At 36.3% G+C, this 15,099-nt stretch overlaps 1 protein-coding gene across 4 annotated transcripts in view; it reads left to right on the top strand.

Annotated features, from left to right (window-relative positions):
- The window catches only part of POLQ (DNA polymerase theta), a 110,159-nt gene that overhangs the window by 34,492 nt on the left and 60,568 nt on the right, over positions 1 to 15,099 (top strand). For all 4 annotated transcript variants that reach the window (XM_020894162.2, XM_070466029.1, XM_020894164.2 and 1 more), the window contains 5 exons: positions 867 to 1,071; positions 1,368 to 1,510; positions 9,738 to 9,931; positions 11,077 to 11,201; positions 12,459 to 12,702. In XM_020894162.2, coding sequence (XP_020749821.2) covers positions 867 to 1,071; positions 1,368 to 1,510; positions 9,738 to 9,931; positions 11,077 to 11,201; positions 12,459 to 12,702 — 911 coding nt within the window. The remainder of the gene's footprint in view (positions 1 to 866; positions 1,072 to 1,367; positions 1,511 to 9,737; positions 9,932 to 11,076; positions 11,202 to 12,458; positions 12,703 to 15,099) is intronic.

Raw genomic sequence — 15,099 nt, 5'->3', positions numbered from 1 at the left:
AGTACCATATAAATCTACTTCAGAATAGTGGTTTGAAACCCAAATGCCAGATGGTTCTGTTTATTTTTTAGGTGTTCTTTATTATTTCCTGAATTTTTTTAAAAAGATGACAGCGATGGACCTTAGTTCCTCCATCCAGATAATGTGTGTGTGCTCAGTTGTTCAGTTGTGTCTGACTCTTTGTGACCCCATGGAATATGGCCTGCCAGGCTCCTCTCTCCATGAAATTTTCCAGGCAAGAATACTGGAGTGGATTGCCATTTCCTTCTCCAGGGGATCTTCCTAACCCAGGAATCAAACCTGTGACTCTTGTGCCTCCTGCATTGACAAGCAGATTCTTCACCACTAGCGCCACCTATTTTTATAGTATATATATGTGTGTGTGTGTGTATTATTTAATTATATTAGTTCTTGCATCTTAGATAGTTCTTGATATTTTCATTTCTGAGAACATGTTGGATCTACTTAAAAAATATATATGTATATATTTGATATATTTGTTTGGGTCTTAGTAGCAGCACATGGGATCTTTTGTTGAGGCACACTGACTCTCTAGATGTGGGCTTAGTTGCTTCACAGCATGTGGGATCTAGTCCCCTGACCAGGGATCAAACCCATGTTCCTTGCATTACAAGGTGAATTCTTAACCACTGGACCACCAAGGAAGTCCCTGGATCTACTTTTAAGGAAAACTTTCCATGTTGTCAATAGGTGTTATCCATTTTTGTAATGAATGATGGTGGAAGAGTTAATAAAAAGTCTCTGCATTAAGGTGCTGATAACATTTTAAGAGAAAAAATAATTTATTTTATGAGGGCCTGTGTTTCATTAAAAAGTTACAGAAGATTTCGAACTTCTTTTCTCAGATAATAGTTGGTGGAGTGGCAAGTACATCACAAGATATACAGACTTATGCTTCTTGTACATTTTTGGCTGCAAGTATGAAAGAAGGGAAGCAGGGAATTCAGAAAAATAAAGATTGTGTTCAACTTGGAGCAATTGAGGCCTGTGTAATGTGGCTACTAGAAAATGAATTCATCCAGATTAGTGAAGCTAGTGATGGAGCAGAAGGTAAATATGACTTCTGAATTGCAACTTACTTTTTTTTTTATCTTTAGTGATTTAGAGTATCTAAGACTGTTTTAGTAAAAGAAAATTGACTTATCAACTCATTTTAAGTAAATCAGTGCTGTGTTCAGCCACATCAGACAAGTAGCATAGAGCCTGCTGATAAATATCCATGCATTGGATTCTGTTTGTAAAATTGATCAGAGTCTGAAAGATTAATTACAGAATGCCAAAAGACAATATTTTGTTTTATTTTTAACATTTGATCCATTATTTCCCCACCCCCACTCCCAAACCAGGAAATATATATCATCCAACACACCTTGGTTCGGCAACTCTTTCTTCTTCACTTTCTCCAGTTGATACTTTAGATATTTTTGCTGACCTACAAAGAGCAATGAAGGGCTTTGTTTTAGAGAATGATCTGCATATTGTTTATCTGGTAAGTTCTGTGTTTTCTTCATTATTATCTTTGTGAAAATGGGGAGAAAATACCTATAAAGAATCCTGAACATCAAAAATACACTAAGGGAATATATTGTCTGTTTTCCTTGACTAGGATAGTACTGGTGGGAATAGAGATGAAATGGGACAAATTGTAATAAGTGAGACGAATTGTAATAAGTAAGACGAAGTAAGATGAAAAGTAATAAGCTAAATGTTCTAGTGACCTTTTAAATCTGCTTGCCTACTTGTGTATTTTTTCCAGCTTTCTTTCAAAAGGATTTGAGGTGATTTATTAAAAACATGTATTATACAGTTTGTAAGAACACAGCAAAGGGTAATGAGATATCTGGAAATTAAGGATAAGATCATAATGTAAAACTCAAGCAAAGATTGGTACATAAACAAGAACACCAGTAAGTCATGTACAATTGTTGTGCCCAACATTGATTCTGGGCTGTCCAGCAACTGTAGCAAAGAGTAAAGCTGGTTAGTCTTAATATTAATAAGATAAAAAACAAAAAAAATTAGAAGTATTGCATTTTATTGCCTAAGAGAAATGTAGTCCTGAAAATCACACTATGGGACTTACATTTTTGATAAAGTATTTATAATAAATGCAATGAAGAATTTTAAGAGCTTGTTTACAGTAGATAATCTTTTATAAATATTATTTCTTAGGGCAAGGATTTTTTATAATAATTGGATAAAATACAGTTTGAGGTCATATTCTCTGGCAAGAACCTGACTGGAAAGACTTAATTTTGCAGTTAAGAGTAGATGTGGGGAGTGTTGTAGGCAAGATGATTGTAAAAGAGATCTCTGACTCTAGTCCTCATCAAAGATATGAATTAGCAACTATTCACAGTCAAGAACACTTTCTAAAAATCCTAGAACCTGGTGGTGAGGTGAAAACACTCTCTTAGAGTGCTAAAACTGAGAGAAGCCACAGTAGAATGCTAAGAGCAGTGGTTTCACTTTGACTGTGTTGCCCCTCCTTCAAGTAAGCACAATGCCTCACTAAAGAATCCATGGTTTCTCTAGTGGGAAAAAGAGAGTCAAGGTTGGCATCTAGTTTCCTCAGCATTCTGGAACATTCCTTGGGAAGGTCACTTCTGTCTTGCCTCACAGAGAAACCTAGGGGAATTGGCAAGGTTAGCTAGACCACCAGCGGTCAGCTAGGAACAAAGAAACGGAGCTCACAGTGACTGGTATTTGGATCATGGCAGTGGTACATCTCTCTCTTAATCAGAAAGACCATCAAATGATTCTATTCTCTGTGGCATCAGAATGATGTCCCCATTTGACTGGGAAGCAGGGCAAGCAGTTCTGCCCAGCTGGCATCCCTAGCCTGTGCATAATTCTAAATGTATATATTTATAAATTTTTATTTTTTTAAGAATAAAAAAATTTTATTCTTCTTTTATAAGAATAAAAAAATATCTGGGGGGAATTCATAGAGGGAAAATGTAGTAACAGAGTCAGATTAAGAATGTGATTTATAAGCTCTTAATAAAAAGTTATAATAAAAACTTTAATTAAAAAAAAAAGAGAGGGAGCCAAGCCAGCAGCCCTGCCAGCTGCAGAGCTTGCCTGCAGCCTTGCCTGACCAGGGAGCCTGACTCTGGAATATAGCCTGGAATCCTGCATGAATACAGAGTTCATCCTTTGGGCCCACCCAACTGTGGAGCACAGTCTCTGCCTGTACCTGAACACGGAATCAGCTATTGGCACCAAATAGCCAGGGAGTACACTTCGTTCCTGCTTGAGCAGAGAACCCAGGAGCATCCCTGCCCAACCTCAGAGCTCAGCCAACCTGCCTAACTGTGTGAGCACAGTCATGGGTCATGCCTGTCCATGTAACCAGGCTAGCAGTTTCACCTGACCAGGCAGCTCAGAGGCCCTGCCTGTTCCCTTATGAATTCTACCAGCTGACTCTTTCCCCAGACTAGTCTGACTAGTGAAAATCTTCCGCTGGCATAGCAAACATGAAGATCGGAAGAAGTGACCACTTCCTCAAATGCACAGACACCAACACCAACATGCAAGCATAATGAAGAATAAGGGAAACATGACACCACCACCATCACCAAAGAAATTAATAAATTAATAAGAACTTCAGTAACCAAACTTAAAAGATCTATGAACTGACTGACCAAGAATTCAGAATAATCCTTTTAATGAAATTCAGTTAACTTCATTAAAGAAAACACAAATAGGCAACTGAACAAAATTAAGAAATTAATACATGAACAGAATGAAAAGTTCAACAAAGAAATAAAACTGTTTTACAAAAGCCCCCATCCCACCAAGCCCCCCAAACCCAGAAATCCCAGAGCTGAAGAATACAATGAGTGATCTGTAAAATTCAATAGAGAACTTCAAAAGCAGACTTGATAAAGCAGAAGAAAGAATCATTGAATTCAGATAGGTCATTTGAAATTATACATCCTGAGGAAGGGGTGTTGCGCGGGCTTGGCTAGAAAGAATAGAGTGAAAAAACCTCACAAGACTTATCAGACACCATCATATATATTATTGAAGTCCAAGATGGAAGAGGGAGCGAAAATGACAGAAAGTCTATTTAAAGAAATAATGGCTAAAAATATCCCAAATATGGAGATAGATATGGACATGAAGCTAAGAGGACCTCAAACAGATACAACCCCAAAAGGACTTCATCTCGATACATCAAACTGTCAAAAGTCAAAGATGAGAATTTTGAAAGTGACAGGAGAAAAGACTGTTGTCAAGTACAAGCAAACCTCATAAGGCTATCAGATTTCTCAGCAGAAACTTTGCAGAGAGATTGTTAGGATGTATCAAAATATTGAAAGAAGAAAACTGCCAACTAAGAGTACTATACCTAGCATGCTGTCTTTCCGAAATGAAGGTAAGATAAAGATTTTCTCAGACAGACAGAAGCTGAAGAAATTCATCATCCCTGACATGCATTTATAAGAAATGCTAAAGGAAGTTCTTTATGCTGAAATGAAAGGATGCTGTTTAACAACATAAAACATGAATGTATAAAACTCACTGGTAAAGGTAAATTTATAATCAGATTCAGAATTCAGAATATAATGGTAATTTGCAAATGACTTATATAAAAGTTAGACAAACATTGAAAACAATTATAATTTGCTAATGGATACATAAAATGTAAATCATAATATAACCTCCATTAAATGAGAGGGGATGGAGAAGTAAAAATACAGAGTTTTTGTATAGAATCAAAGTTATCAGCTTAAAATAGAAAGTTAAAGCTGTGTATACAATGGAACATCATTTATCTATTTAAAAAAAGGAAACTTTTCCATTTGTGACAACGTGGATTAACCTTTTGGGCCTTGTGCTAAATGTAATAAAGCAGACAGAGGAAGATAACTTTGTATGGTTTCACCCATGTGGAATGTGAAAAAGTTGAACTCAGAAACAAAGTAGAATGGTACTTGCCAGGGGCTGGGGTATGGGCAGTATGGGGAGATGTTGGTCAAAAGGTATAGTCTTTCAGTTATAGGCATACTTCCTTATTTTATTGTGTGTTGCTTTGTTTTATTGTGCTTTATAGATACTGGATTTCTTTTTTAGAAATGGAAGGTTTGTGGTAACCTTACATTGAATAGGTCTCTTGGTGCCATTTTTCTAAGAGCATTGTTTTTATTTTTTAATTAAAAAAATTATATTTATTTATTTTTGGCCATACGTTTTTGGCTTGTCTTCAACCAGGGACCAAACACCTGTCCTCAGCAATGAGAGCATGGCATCCAAGTCACTTCACTGGACTATGAGAGAATTCCCTAACAGCATTATTATTTTGAAAAAATATTTACTTGGCCTTGCTGGGTCTTAGTTGTGGCACATGGAATCTAGTTCCCTGACCAGGGATTGAACCTGGGCCCCCTGCATTGATGCAGAGTTTTAACCACTGGAACACCAGGGAAGTCCCAGCATTATTTTTGTTTTTTAAAATTAAAAAAAATTTTTTAAAAAATAATTTATTTATTTTAGTTGCATTGGGTCTTTGTCGCTGCGTGTGGGCTTTCTCTAGTTGTGGAGAGTGGGGACTACTCTCTAGTTGTGTGCATGGGTTTCTCATTGCAGTGGCTTCTCTTGTGGAGCACAGGTTCTAGGCACACAGGCTTCAGTAGTTGCAGCACATGGTCTTAGTAGTTGTGACGCATGGGCTTTGCTGCTCTGTGGCATGTTGAATCTTCCTGGACTGGGGATTGAACCTTTGTTCCCTAAATTGGCAAGGTGGATTCCCATCCACTATACCACAAGGAAAGTCCCCAGAATTACTTCTAAATTAAAGTGTGTGCTTGGATTTTATTAGACATAGTCCTGTTACATACTTAAGAGACTACTCTTTTTTTTTTTTTTTTTTTAAAGAGACTACTCTTATATGCACTGGGAAACCAAAAAACTTGTGTGGCTCACTTGATTGTGATAATTGTTTTATCACGATGTTTTAGGATGAACTTACAGGATCCCTAAGGTATGCCTGTGTAAGATGAATAAGTTCTGGTAATTTAATATACAGCATAGTGATTATAGCTAGCATAGTGATTATAGCTAGTCATACTGTATTGTATACTTGGATTTGCTTACAGAGAGAATCTCACCATATACACACACAGTGGTAACTATGTGAGGTAATAGATGTGCTAATCACCTGATTGTGGTAGTCATTTCACTCTGAATACATATATCTAATCATATTATTGTACCCTTTAAATAAATATATTTGATTTCATTTATCAATTACCTCAATAAAGCTGGGAGGAGGAGGGAAGGAGCAAATATGTGTGTTTTGATAGGCAAGTGAGTGGGGGTAAATCTGAAATTATTGTTAAGAATTAGGAAGGCTTATCAAGAAATTATTTCAATAAAAACACTGTATAGGGGTGAGCACTAGGAGAAATATCTGGCCAGGGCCATTTTTCCCCCTTCTAGTGAACGTGTGTACTTCTACTTCACATGTGTACTTCGTATGATCAAAGTTCTGTGCCTGAGAATGTGGCTAAGAAGAATCTCAAAGCTGGTCTTACCAGTTATCTGGCATGGCCTTAAAAATAAGTCTCACTTACTGTACAGTGGTTATGATTATGAGCTCTAGGGTCAGACTTCCAGTTTACTTCCATGAAAATTAGATTTAATGCAAGAGGCTTGCCAGGAGGCACAGTGGTAAAGAATCTGCCTGACAGTGTGGAAGATGCAAAAGACTTGAATTTGATCCCTGGGTCGGGAAGATCCCTTGGAGTAGAAAATGACAACCCACTCCAGTGTTCTTGCCTAGAAAATTCCGTGGACAGGGGCACCTGGTGGGTTACAGTCCATGTAGTCGCAGAGTTGGACACGACTCAGTGACTGAGCACACACACATGCTAAATACATTACTTTCTACCTGTTTTTCCCCTTTTAACAGTATATCTTGGAAAGCACTCTTTATCAGTTCATGAAGACTTTTATTCTTTTTACATCTGTATAACTCCATTGTGTATGTGGATATACCCTTGTTTATTCAGTCAGTTCCTCTGATGAATATTTGAATTGTTCCCAGTATTCTGGTATGGCAAATGATGCTGCAGTGAATAACTTTGGGGCATAATTTTGTAGTTTTGATGGAGGTGTATCTTTAGGAAAGAATCCAAGAAGTATGATTGCTGAATTAAGTGTAAAGACATGTGATTTTGGTTTTGCAAAATTGCAATTCCAATTTTACCAGTGCTATGTGAGGTGGTGGTTTTTCTGCAACCTCATAAAAAAGGTATGTTGTCAAGCTTTTATATTTTTTTAAGCTTTTCTGTTTTGCATATACTTTTTGCATTCTTATTGTGGATAAATTTGAACATTTTTTTTCTGTATATTTAAGGCAGTATGGTTTTATTTTCTATGAATTGTCTGTGTCTTTTGCACATTTTTCTATTGTGTTTTTGGTCTTTTTCTTAAGTTTTAACAGTTCTTTTATAGATACTAAGAGGGTAGTTCTTTGTGATATAAGTACTTTTCTTCTAGCTTTCCACTCAGCTTTTGATTTTGTTTATTGTGTATTTTGTATAACATTTTAAAATATATAGTTGAATTTTGAACCTTAGAATCAGTGAGAAATTATTTGCTTGCTCTGGGATTATGAAGGTATCCTCTCACATTTTCTTCAAATAATTATATGATTCTAGTCTCTCTCTTTTGAGCTATGTTCCATTTAAAGTTTATTCTAATATATGGTTCTTCAATTTTATCTTTTTTATAATGGCTATCTGTAGTCACATCTTAATTTATTAAAAAGGTTTGATTTATACACAATGACTGAAAAATTTTCTTCTGCTTTCATTTAACTTTTTCCCCCCCGTTTTTATGTTCTAGTATGCATTTGTATTTAGATACATTTCTAATTTCCATTTGTTGTTGGGTGTATTTTTATTTCATTTGTTGACCTGACAATAGACCAATTTTACTAATATGTACACTACTACCTTTGTTTTAATTAAAAGCTTTTATTGTATTATCTAGTAGGGTTAGTTTCACTGTTCTTTTCTGATGTTCATACCTATTCTTGCTTGCTTACCTTTAGTATAATGCTTAGAATTAACTTGGTATTTTCATTGACATTGTTAAATTTATACGTTAACGTGGAGGAGAACTGATTGACATCCTTCTTTTTTATTTGATTGGTCTTACTCGTGAAAAGAGATGTTTCTTTGAGTCTATGTTGGGGCTTTCAAGAGTGTTCTGAAAATTTTCTCATAGAGAATTTGAGTTTTTTTGAAAATAGCTTTGTTGCAATACAGTTCACATAGTATATCATTTAATGTGTACAGGTCAATAATTTTTAGTATGTTCACAGAGTTGTTCAATCATTAGCATCTAATTGCATAATATTTTCATCACCCCAGAAAGAAACCCTGTACTTACTAGCAGTCACTCCACATTTTCTTTCAACCTTCTCATTCTCCCCTACCCCTGAGCAACCATTAGTGTACATTCTGTTTTTCTGTAGGCTTTCTATTCTGTTCTTATTCAGTAAGTAGAATTATATAATATGTTATCCTTTACAGCTGGTTTCTTTCACTTAGCACAATGTTTTCAAGATTCTTCCATGTTTTATCATGTATCAGTACTTAAGTTCTTTAATGCAGAGTAGTATTCATTGTATGGGTGGTGGTATTCAGTCTCTCAGTGATGTCCAACTCTGACCCCATGGACTGCAGCGTGTCTGACTTCCCTGACGTTTATCATCTCCTGGAGGTTGCTCAAACTCATGTCCAGAGAGTTGATGATGCCGTCTAGCCATCTCATCCTCTGTCACCCCCTTCTCCTCTTGCCTTCAGTCTTTCTCAGCATTAGATACTTTTACAATGAGTCGGCTCTTGGAATTCAGGTAGTTAAAGTATTGGAACTTCTGCTTTAGTATCAGTCCTTCCAATGAACATTAAGGGTTGGTTTCCTTTAGGATTGACTGGTTTGATCTCCTTGACTCCCAGAGACTCTGAAGAGTATTCTCCAGCACCACATTTCAAAAACATCAATTCTTTGGCACTCAGCCTTCTTTATGGTCCAGCTATCACATCCATACATGACTTTTGACCTATTTGTATTTTAGAATCTGTAATGTGTCTCTTACAGACAGCATATAGTTGGATTCTGTGTTGTTTTCTTTAATCCAGTCTGTCAGTCTCTATCTTTGATAGGTTATTTAGCCCATTCATATTTAATGTTACTGTTGTTGTAGTTGGATTTACATCTTCCACATTTTGTCTCTTTATTTTCTGTGTCTCATGTCTTCTTTTGTTCTCTTGTCTTTTTACTGGTTTCTTTTGAGTTTAGCAGACACTTTTGTGTATAACATTTAAGCTTCTTTAATTAATTTTTCTCTATATTTTTTGAAGTTATTTTCCTAGTAATTCTCAAGTGGTTAGCATATACAGTTTAAAAATTTATACTAACTTAATTCCATGACACAGAGAAACATTATTCTTGTATATCTATATTCTTATTCCTTTTTTGGGTGGCTGCTATTAGTGTTTTTCTCATCTGTGAGTTGCTTGTGATTAAATGAAATGAGATATTAAGTTTATAATTATAAGATTATAAGTTTAATGAGATATTATATTTAGAAATCTAAATATTGAGGCTTTTGTTTTTAATATGAAGTTCACATCCACAATTTTGTCCCTTTTGTAATGCAGTAATTTTAAGTAATGAATGATGTTTCTTTCCTTTAGGTTACACCTGTGTTTGAGGATTGGACTACTATTGATTGGTATCGATTTTTCTGTTTATGGGAGAAGTTGCCAGCTTCTATGAAACGGGTGGCAGAGCTAGTAGGAGTTGAAGAAGGGTTCTTGGCTCGCTGTGTGAAAGGAAATTTAGTAGCCAGAACTGAGAGACAGCACCGACAAGTGGCCATCCATAAAAGGTAAATATCAAGGAGCCTGGACTATTCTGTTTTTAACACAGTATTGGATATACAGCAGATGTCCAGTTTTGACTGAATATAGTAAAACTTTCAACTTCTTGTGTTTACTAAATTTATTGATATTTTAGTTTCTTCTTTGTAGCTTATAAGAAGCTACTGTATATTGAGACTTTTTAAAGTAGAACATTTAATTACATCTTCCCATAAAGAAGATGTGAATCAAAACTGCCAACTTAGTGTGGCTTCATTTAAGGATATGGTTTGTATTATCCTTAGAAGTGATTCATTACCAGTAGAGAAGAGCCATTTGAAAGATTTCAGGTGGAGAAATTACATAGGCTTTAGCTTTTTTGAAATACAATAAAATTGCTTCTCTTAAAGCAGTAGTTTCATATTATTTACGTCATGCTGCTGCTGCTGCTCAGTCACTTCAGTCGTGTCCGACTCTGTGCGACCCCATCCCTGGGATTCTCCAGGCATTGCCATTTCCTTCTCCAATACATGAAAGTGAAAAGTGAACATGAAGTTGCTCAGTCGTGTCCGACTCTTAATGACCCCATGGACTGCAGCCTACCAGGCTCCTCTGTCCATGGGATTTTCTAGGCAAGAGTTCTGGAGTGGGGTGCCATTGCCTTCTCCTATTTACGTCATACTCAAGTGTAAGTTTTGTAAGGATTATATACAAATACATATAATCCAAATATACTTGGATGATTTGTGGCACAATTGCTTTTCACATCAAAAGGCAATTGATTTGGTTTTTTATAACCAAATTTTGGTTGAAACATGATTCAGTGATATAATTGTGTATCAAGCGTTCTTTAAAAAAGTATTTGTGCCATCATCTTTCTTGAACTAAGAGTCATTTCTTAAAATTAGTTAGTAGTATTGAAATATGGAAGAAATGTTTTTGTTATACAGATAGTTTTTTGCTATAGTGCCAACATTTGTTAGAATTTACTTTTACAGCCATTGAGCTCTTTGTCCACTAATGCTATATCCTATTAAGAATCTTCTTTCTTTCTCAGAGGTGTAAACCCTTTCTTAACTTTTTTTGGTTCTTTCTTATTTCTTAGCATCTATATTGTGCTTTCATAGTAAACATAAGTGACCTCTTACTGTACTTCTGGTAATTTACTTTCCAGGTTTTTTACCAGTCTTGTGCTATTAGATTTAATCAGTGAAGTTCCCTTAAAGGAAATTAATCAGAAATATGGATGCAATCGTGGACAGATTCAGTCATTACAACAGTCAGCTGCTGTTTATGCAGGTCAGTTAAATAAGCGTTCCCTCATTTATTTAAGACTCTTTGGTTTGAGGTCAAGTTAAGATCACTTTTTTCAAATTCCATTTTACTGTAGGCTTCTCTAAAAGTGATGCGATCATGTCAGACCATAATTTTGTATAGTCCCTGTCGTCATCAGAACACCTACAGCAGTGACTCCTCTGGGCTCAGTGACCCTGCTACAGAAGACTGGCAGCTAGCTGAGTGTCTGTATCTTGGTCCCTTTCTATCTGTTAGCAACCTGCTGACCATCTTTCTTCTTTCTGTTTTCTTTTTCTTTTTCTGGGGTAGGGATCTTGAAAGAAGAAGTAGACATAATTCTCACTTGTCTTGCTTTTTTCAAGTTACTGATTAATACTTGTTATTGCCGAGGAATGCAAATGAAGAGGGATTTCTGGATTTCTGTCTCACTGTTCTAAATATTATCTCTTCTCTAAGGAAATACTGGTCTTCATTAATAAAATTAAGTTCATTTTTTCTAAGGTAGGCAAACAAGGGAAGTTCTAGATCTGATTTTACTACCAAATCCTTAAGCCATTAGGAAGGCAATCCGGGGCTACTGGAGACTTATTTACAAGTTTCATTGTGAAGGTGTGTGCATATGTGAGGGAGTACTGAGGGAAAGATGCTGAGAGAGGGGAGTGAGAAGGGAGAGGCTTATCTTTAACTCACTGGCATCAAAGATATAAGATTACCTCTAGAATTAATGTTCTCATAGGGAAGTGATTTTCTTAATGATTTGACACTTGGCTGCTCTGGCCTCTTTATTTTAAGAGAGTATAGCTATCAAGCTGGGCAACTTTTTTATTTTTTAAGAAAATATCAATGGGACCCTTACTCTTTGGAAATAGTCCTCTTAGCACTTGACAATTTAAATTAGTTCTCTTGTTTTCTCTAGGTGGAAACCAGAGTACTTTCTTCCTTAAAATAAGAAAGAGTGAGAGAGAGAAAGAGAGGAATGAACTAGTGAGAGCTTTTGTTTGCTTTGTTTTTATGTGCTCTGCCTCAATATTTTTGGATATAAATTTGTGATTAAGAATAAACGAGATAATAGTTAATGTGTCTAGCCAACTAGCTAGGCTCTTGATATCGGTCTACTCTACTATTAATTTACACTTTGGGCCTGTTAAACTTTATAGTTCTATAGGGGAAAAAAAGAGTGAAACAAAACTACCTCTCAAGAAATGGAGAATTGGTCTAGAAAGAATTTTTAATTCAATAATTATTCCATGAATATTCTAGGGATGATTACAGTGTTTTCCAACCGCCTGGGCTGGCACAACATGGAACTACTACTTTCCCAATTTCAGAAGCGTCTTACATTTGGCATCCAAAGGGAGCTGTGTGACCTGGTCAGGGTATCATTACTTAATGCACAGCGGGCCAGATTCCTCTATGCATCTGGTTTTCTTACTGTGGCTGATCTTGCTAGAGCAGATGTTGCTGAGGTGGAAAGTGTTCTGAAGAATGCTGCACCTTTTAAAAGGTAAGAAAATCCCCTCGTCTACATAGGTTATTAAATGAAACAGGATAATTTGTAAGTAGTAGGTAATTTGTTGGACTTCCCTGGTGGCTCAGATGGTAAAGCATATTTTTCTCTTAGATAATATCATGCCATGTTTGGTATAAGTGGAAGAAAATCTGGCTACTTTTCCCCCCTCGAGGATTACTTTTTTGTGTATATGTATTTAAAATATATTTTATGACTTTAAAGGCACTGTTAAAAGTATCATAACTTTCTCCTAGAAAGACTGAGTAAAGTTAAGTTACCAACGCTTTCTGCTTTGATGGATTTTAGTTCTCAGTCTATATCCAGGACTCATTTTAGATTTTCCTTCAGTCAAGAACACTTTAATATTTACTCTTCTTGAATATTCTTTGGAACCCTAGTCCCTCAAAACCAGTTTATGAGAAGAGGACTCTTTGACTTATATGTGTGTGTATGTGTGTGTTTAAAACTAATTCATTGAATGGGGTGGCCTCAGGATATTATCAAGGAATAGGTTATTTTCTCAACCACTGTTCTTTGAACTCTTTGTTATATGGAATCTCAGCCAGATTCTATAGCTATTTAGGCACTTTCAAGTGTTTACAGTTTTATTTTCAGGTTTTAAAAATTTGTTCTAAATTAGAGCATTAATCTCATTTCCAGTTCAATGCTTCTTTCCTCCCACTCATTTTAAGTGCAGATGCTCTTATTTAAGAACCTTGACACAGGCTCTGAAACTTGTAACATGTGGGAAGGGATGGGGGGGCATAATCAAAGGAAAGGTCTCACTGCCCAGTGCCACCTCACATCATGGGCTTTATTCTGTGTATCCGGTGGCAATGCAGGTTTGGTTCTTGCAAGCTGGCCCTGGTGCAACATGCACTGCAGTCAGCTATAATGGTATAGCTGCCTCTATCTAGATTTTGAAGGATGAAATGGCCCGGAGTCTTGAGCACGTGCAACCCGAGGAGAGGACTGCTGCAGTGGGAGGCCCACCATGGAGTCTCCACTAGGACAGTGCCTAGTGGGGGCAGGGCCATTCCCTGTGACCCCCAGATTGGAATATACACTGGTGTGCCATTTTGTCACTATGTGTGTGCCTCTGGCTAAAACCTACATAGAGTATGCTTTAAAACCTACTTATAAAGGTGTTGATCTCCTCTGGAGCCTGTGATTTTCACAGAATCTTTGAATACATTCATACTTGGTTAGAAATATGTAATAAAAGACCTGAGGTGAAAAAATTTTTCTGTGGGTGTATCTCTGTGGTAACAACATACCAAATATCGCGCTTAACCCTTTCAGGAAGTCATCTGAGAGCAGTACACATTTTTAAAAATTTAATCAGAAAGAAGTTGTAAACACATTTTGAAATCTCTTCATTATGTTAAGGCTGTTATTGCCATGACTGTGCCTCTTTTGAAAGCCCAGAATCATCATTGATCAAAATTAGTGACATGTAGTAATAGGACACATCAGTATTATCTTCCTCCTCATGGGACACACTGGAAAAGACACAACATTATTCCTGGAATATTCTTATCAGAAATGTCTTCCTTGAATTTAACTGTAGGGAAACATCAGGCAAACCTTAATTGGGAGACATTCTACAAACTATTTGGCCTGGACTTTTCAAAAACATCAAGTTATAAAAACAAAGACTGAGGAGCTGATTCTAATTAAAGCAGGCTAAAGAGGCATGACAACCAAATGTACCACCTTACTCTAGATTGAATTAGAAAAGGAACATAATTGGAACAATTGGTAAAATTTAAATAAGGTGTGTAGATTAGATACAGTGTTGTACTAATGTTAATTTTCTGAATAGAAACTAATGTATCTGGAGATTGGCCTCCCTTTCAGTGCTTGGAAAACCCACCCAGCATTCAGATTGTCTCAGATAGTTTACCATTACCAGCAATCTGCAGTGAATTACCTTGTGCATGTATATTTTCATATTGTTGATGACATTTCTTCAGAGTAAATTCCTAGACATGAGATTTCAGAAGGTAAGTACATATACATAGCTCTATTAGATTCCAGATTGCTCTTCAGAAGGGTCCAGCCAAGTTGCAATCTCACTAGTCTGCTACCCCTCAGCCTCACCAACAGAGAAAGTTGTTAAAAACTAAATTCAGTTTAAAACAAAATTTAAAATTCATTTAAAACTTTTGAGAGGATCTAATGCATTGGTATTTATGATAACTATAAATAGGATAATTCCCAGTGTTTGGAGTGTGCGTCAGAGCCATAGTCCCCAATACCCAAACCAAAGACCCATTGAATGAGTTGCTGCCAAGTGACTTAGTGATCTCACATAATTAAGTTTCAACTTGACCAGAAGTGTCAATCCAGGTACAGTGTTAGTGTTGGTCATAGCATAGACCCTTCCGT

This window comes from Odocoileus virginianus, chromosome 4 (assembly GCF_023699985.2).
Source record: "Odocoileus virginianus isolate 20LAN1187 ecotype Illinois chromosome 4, Ovbor_1.2, whole genome shotgun sequence".
NCBI lineage: Eukaryota > Metazoa > Chordata > Mammalia > Artiodactyla > Cervidae > Odocoileus > Odocoileus virginianus.
The sequence above is the reverse complement of the archived record's forward strand: the minus strand, read 5'-3'. Positions and strand labels throughout refer to the sequence as shown.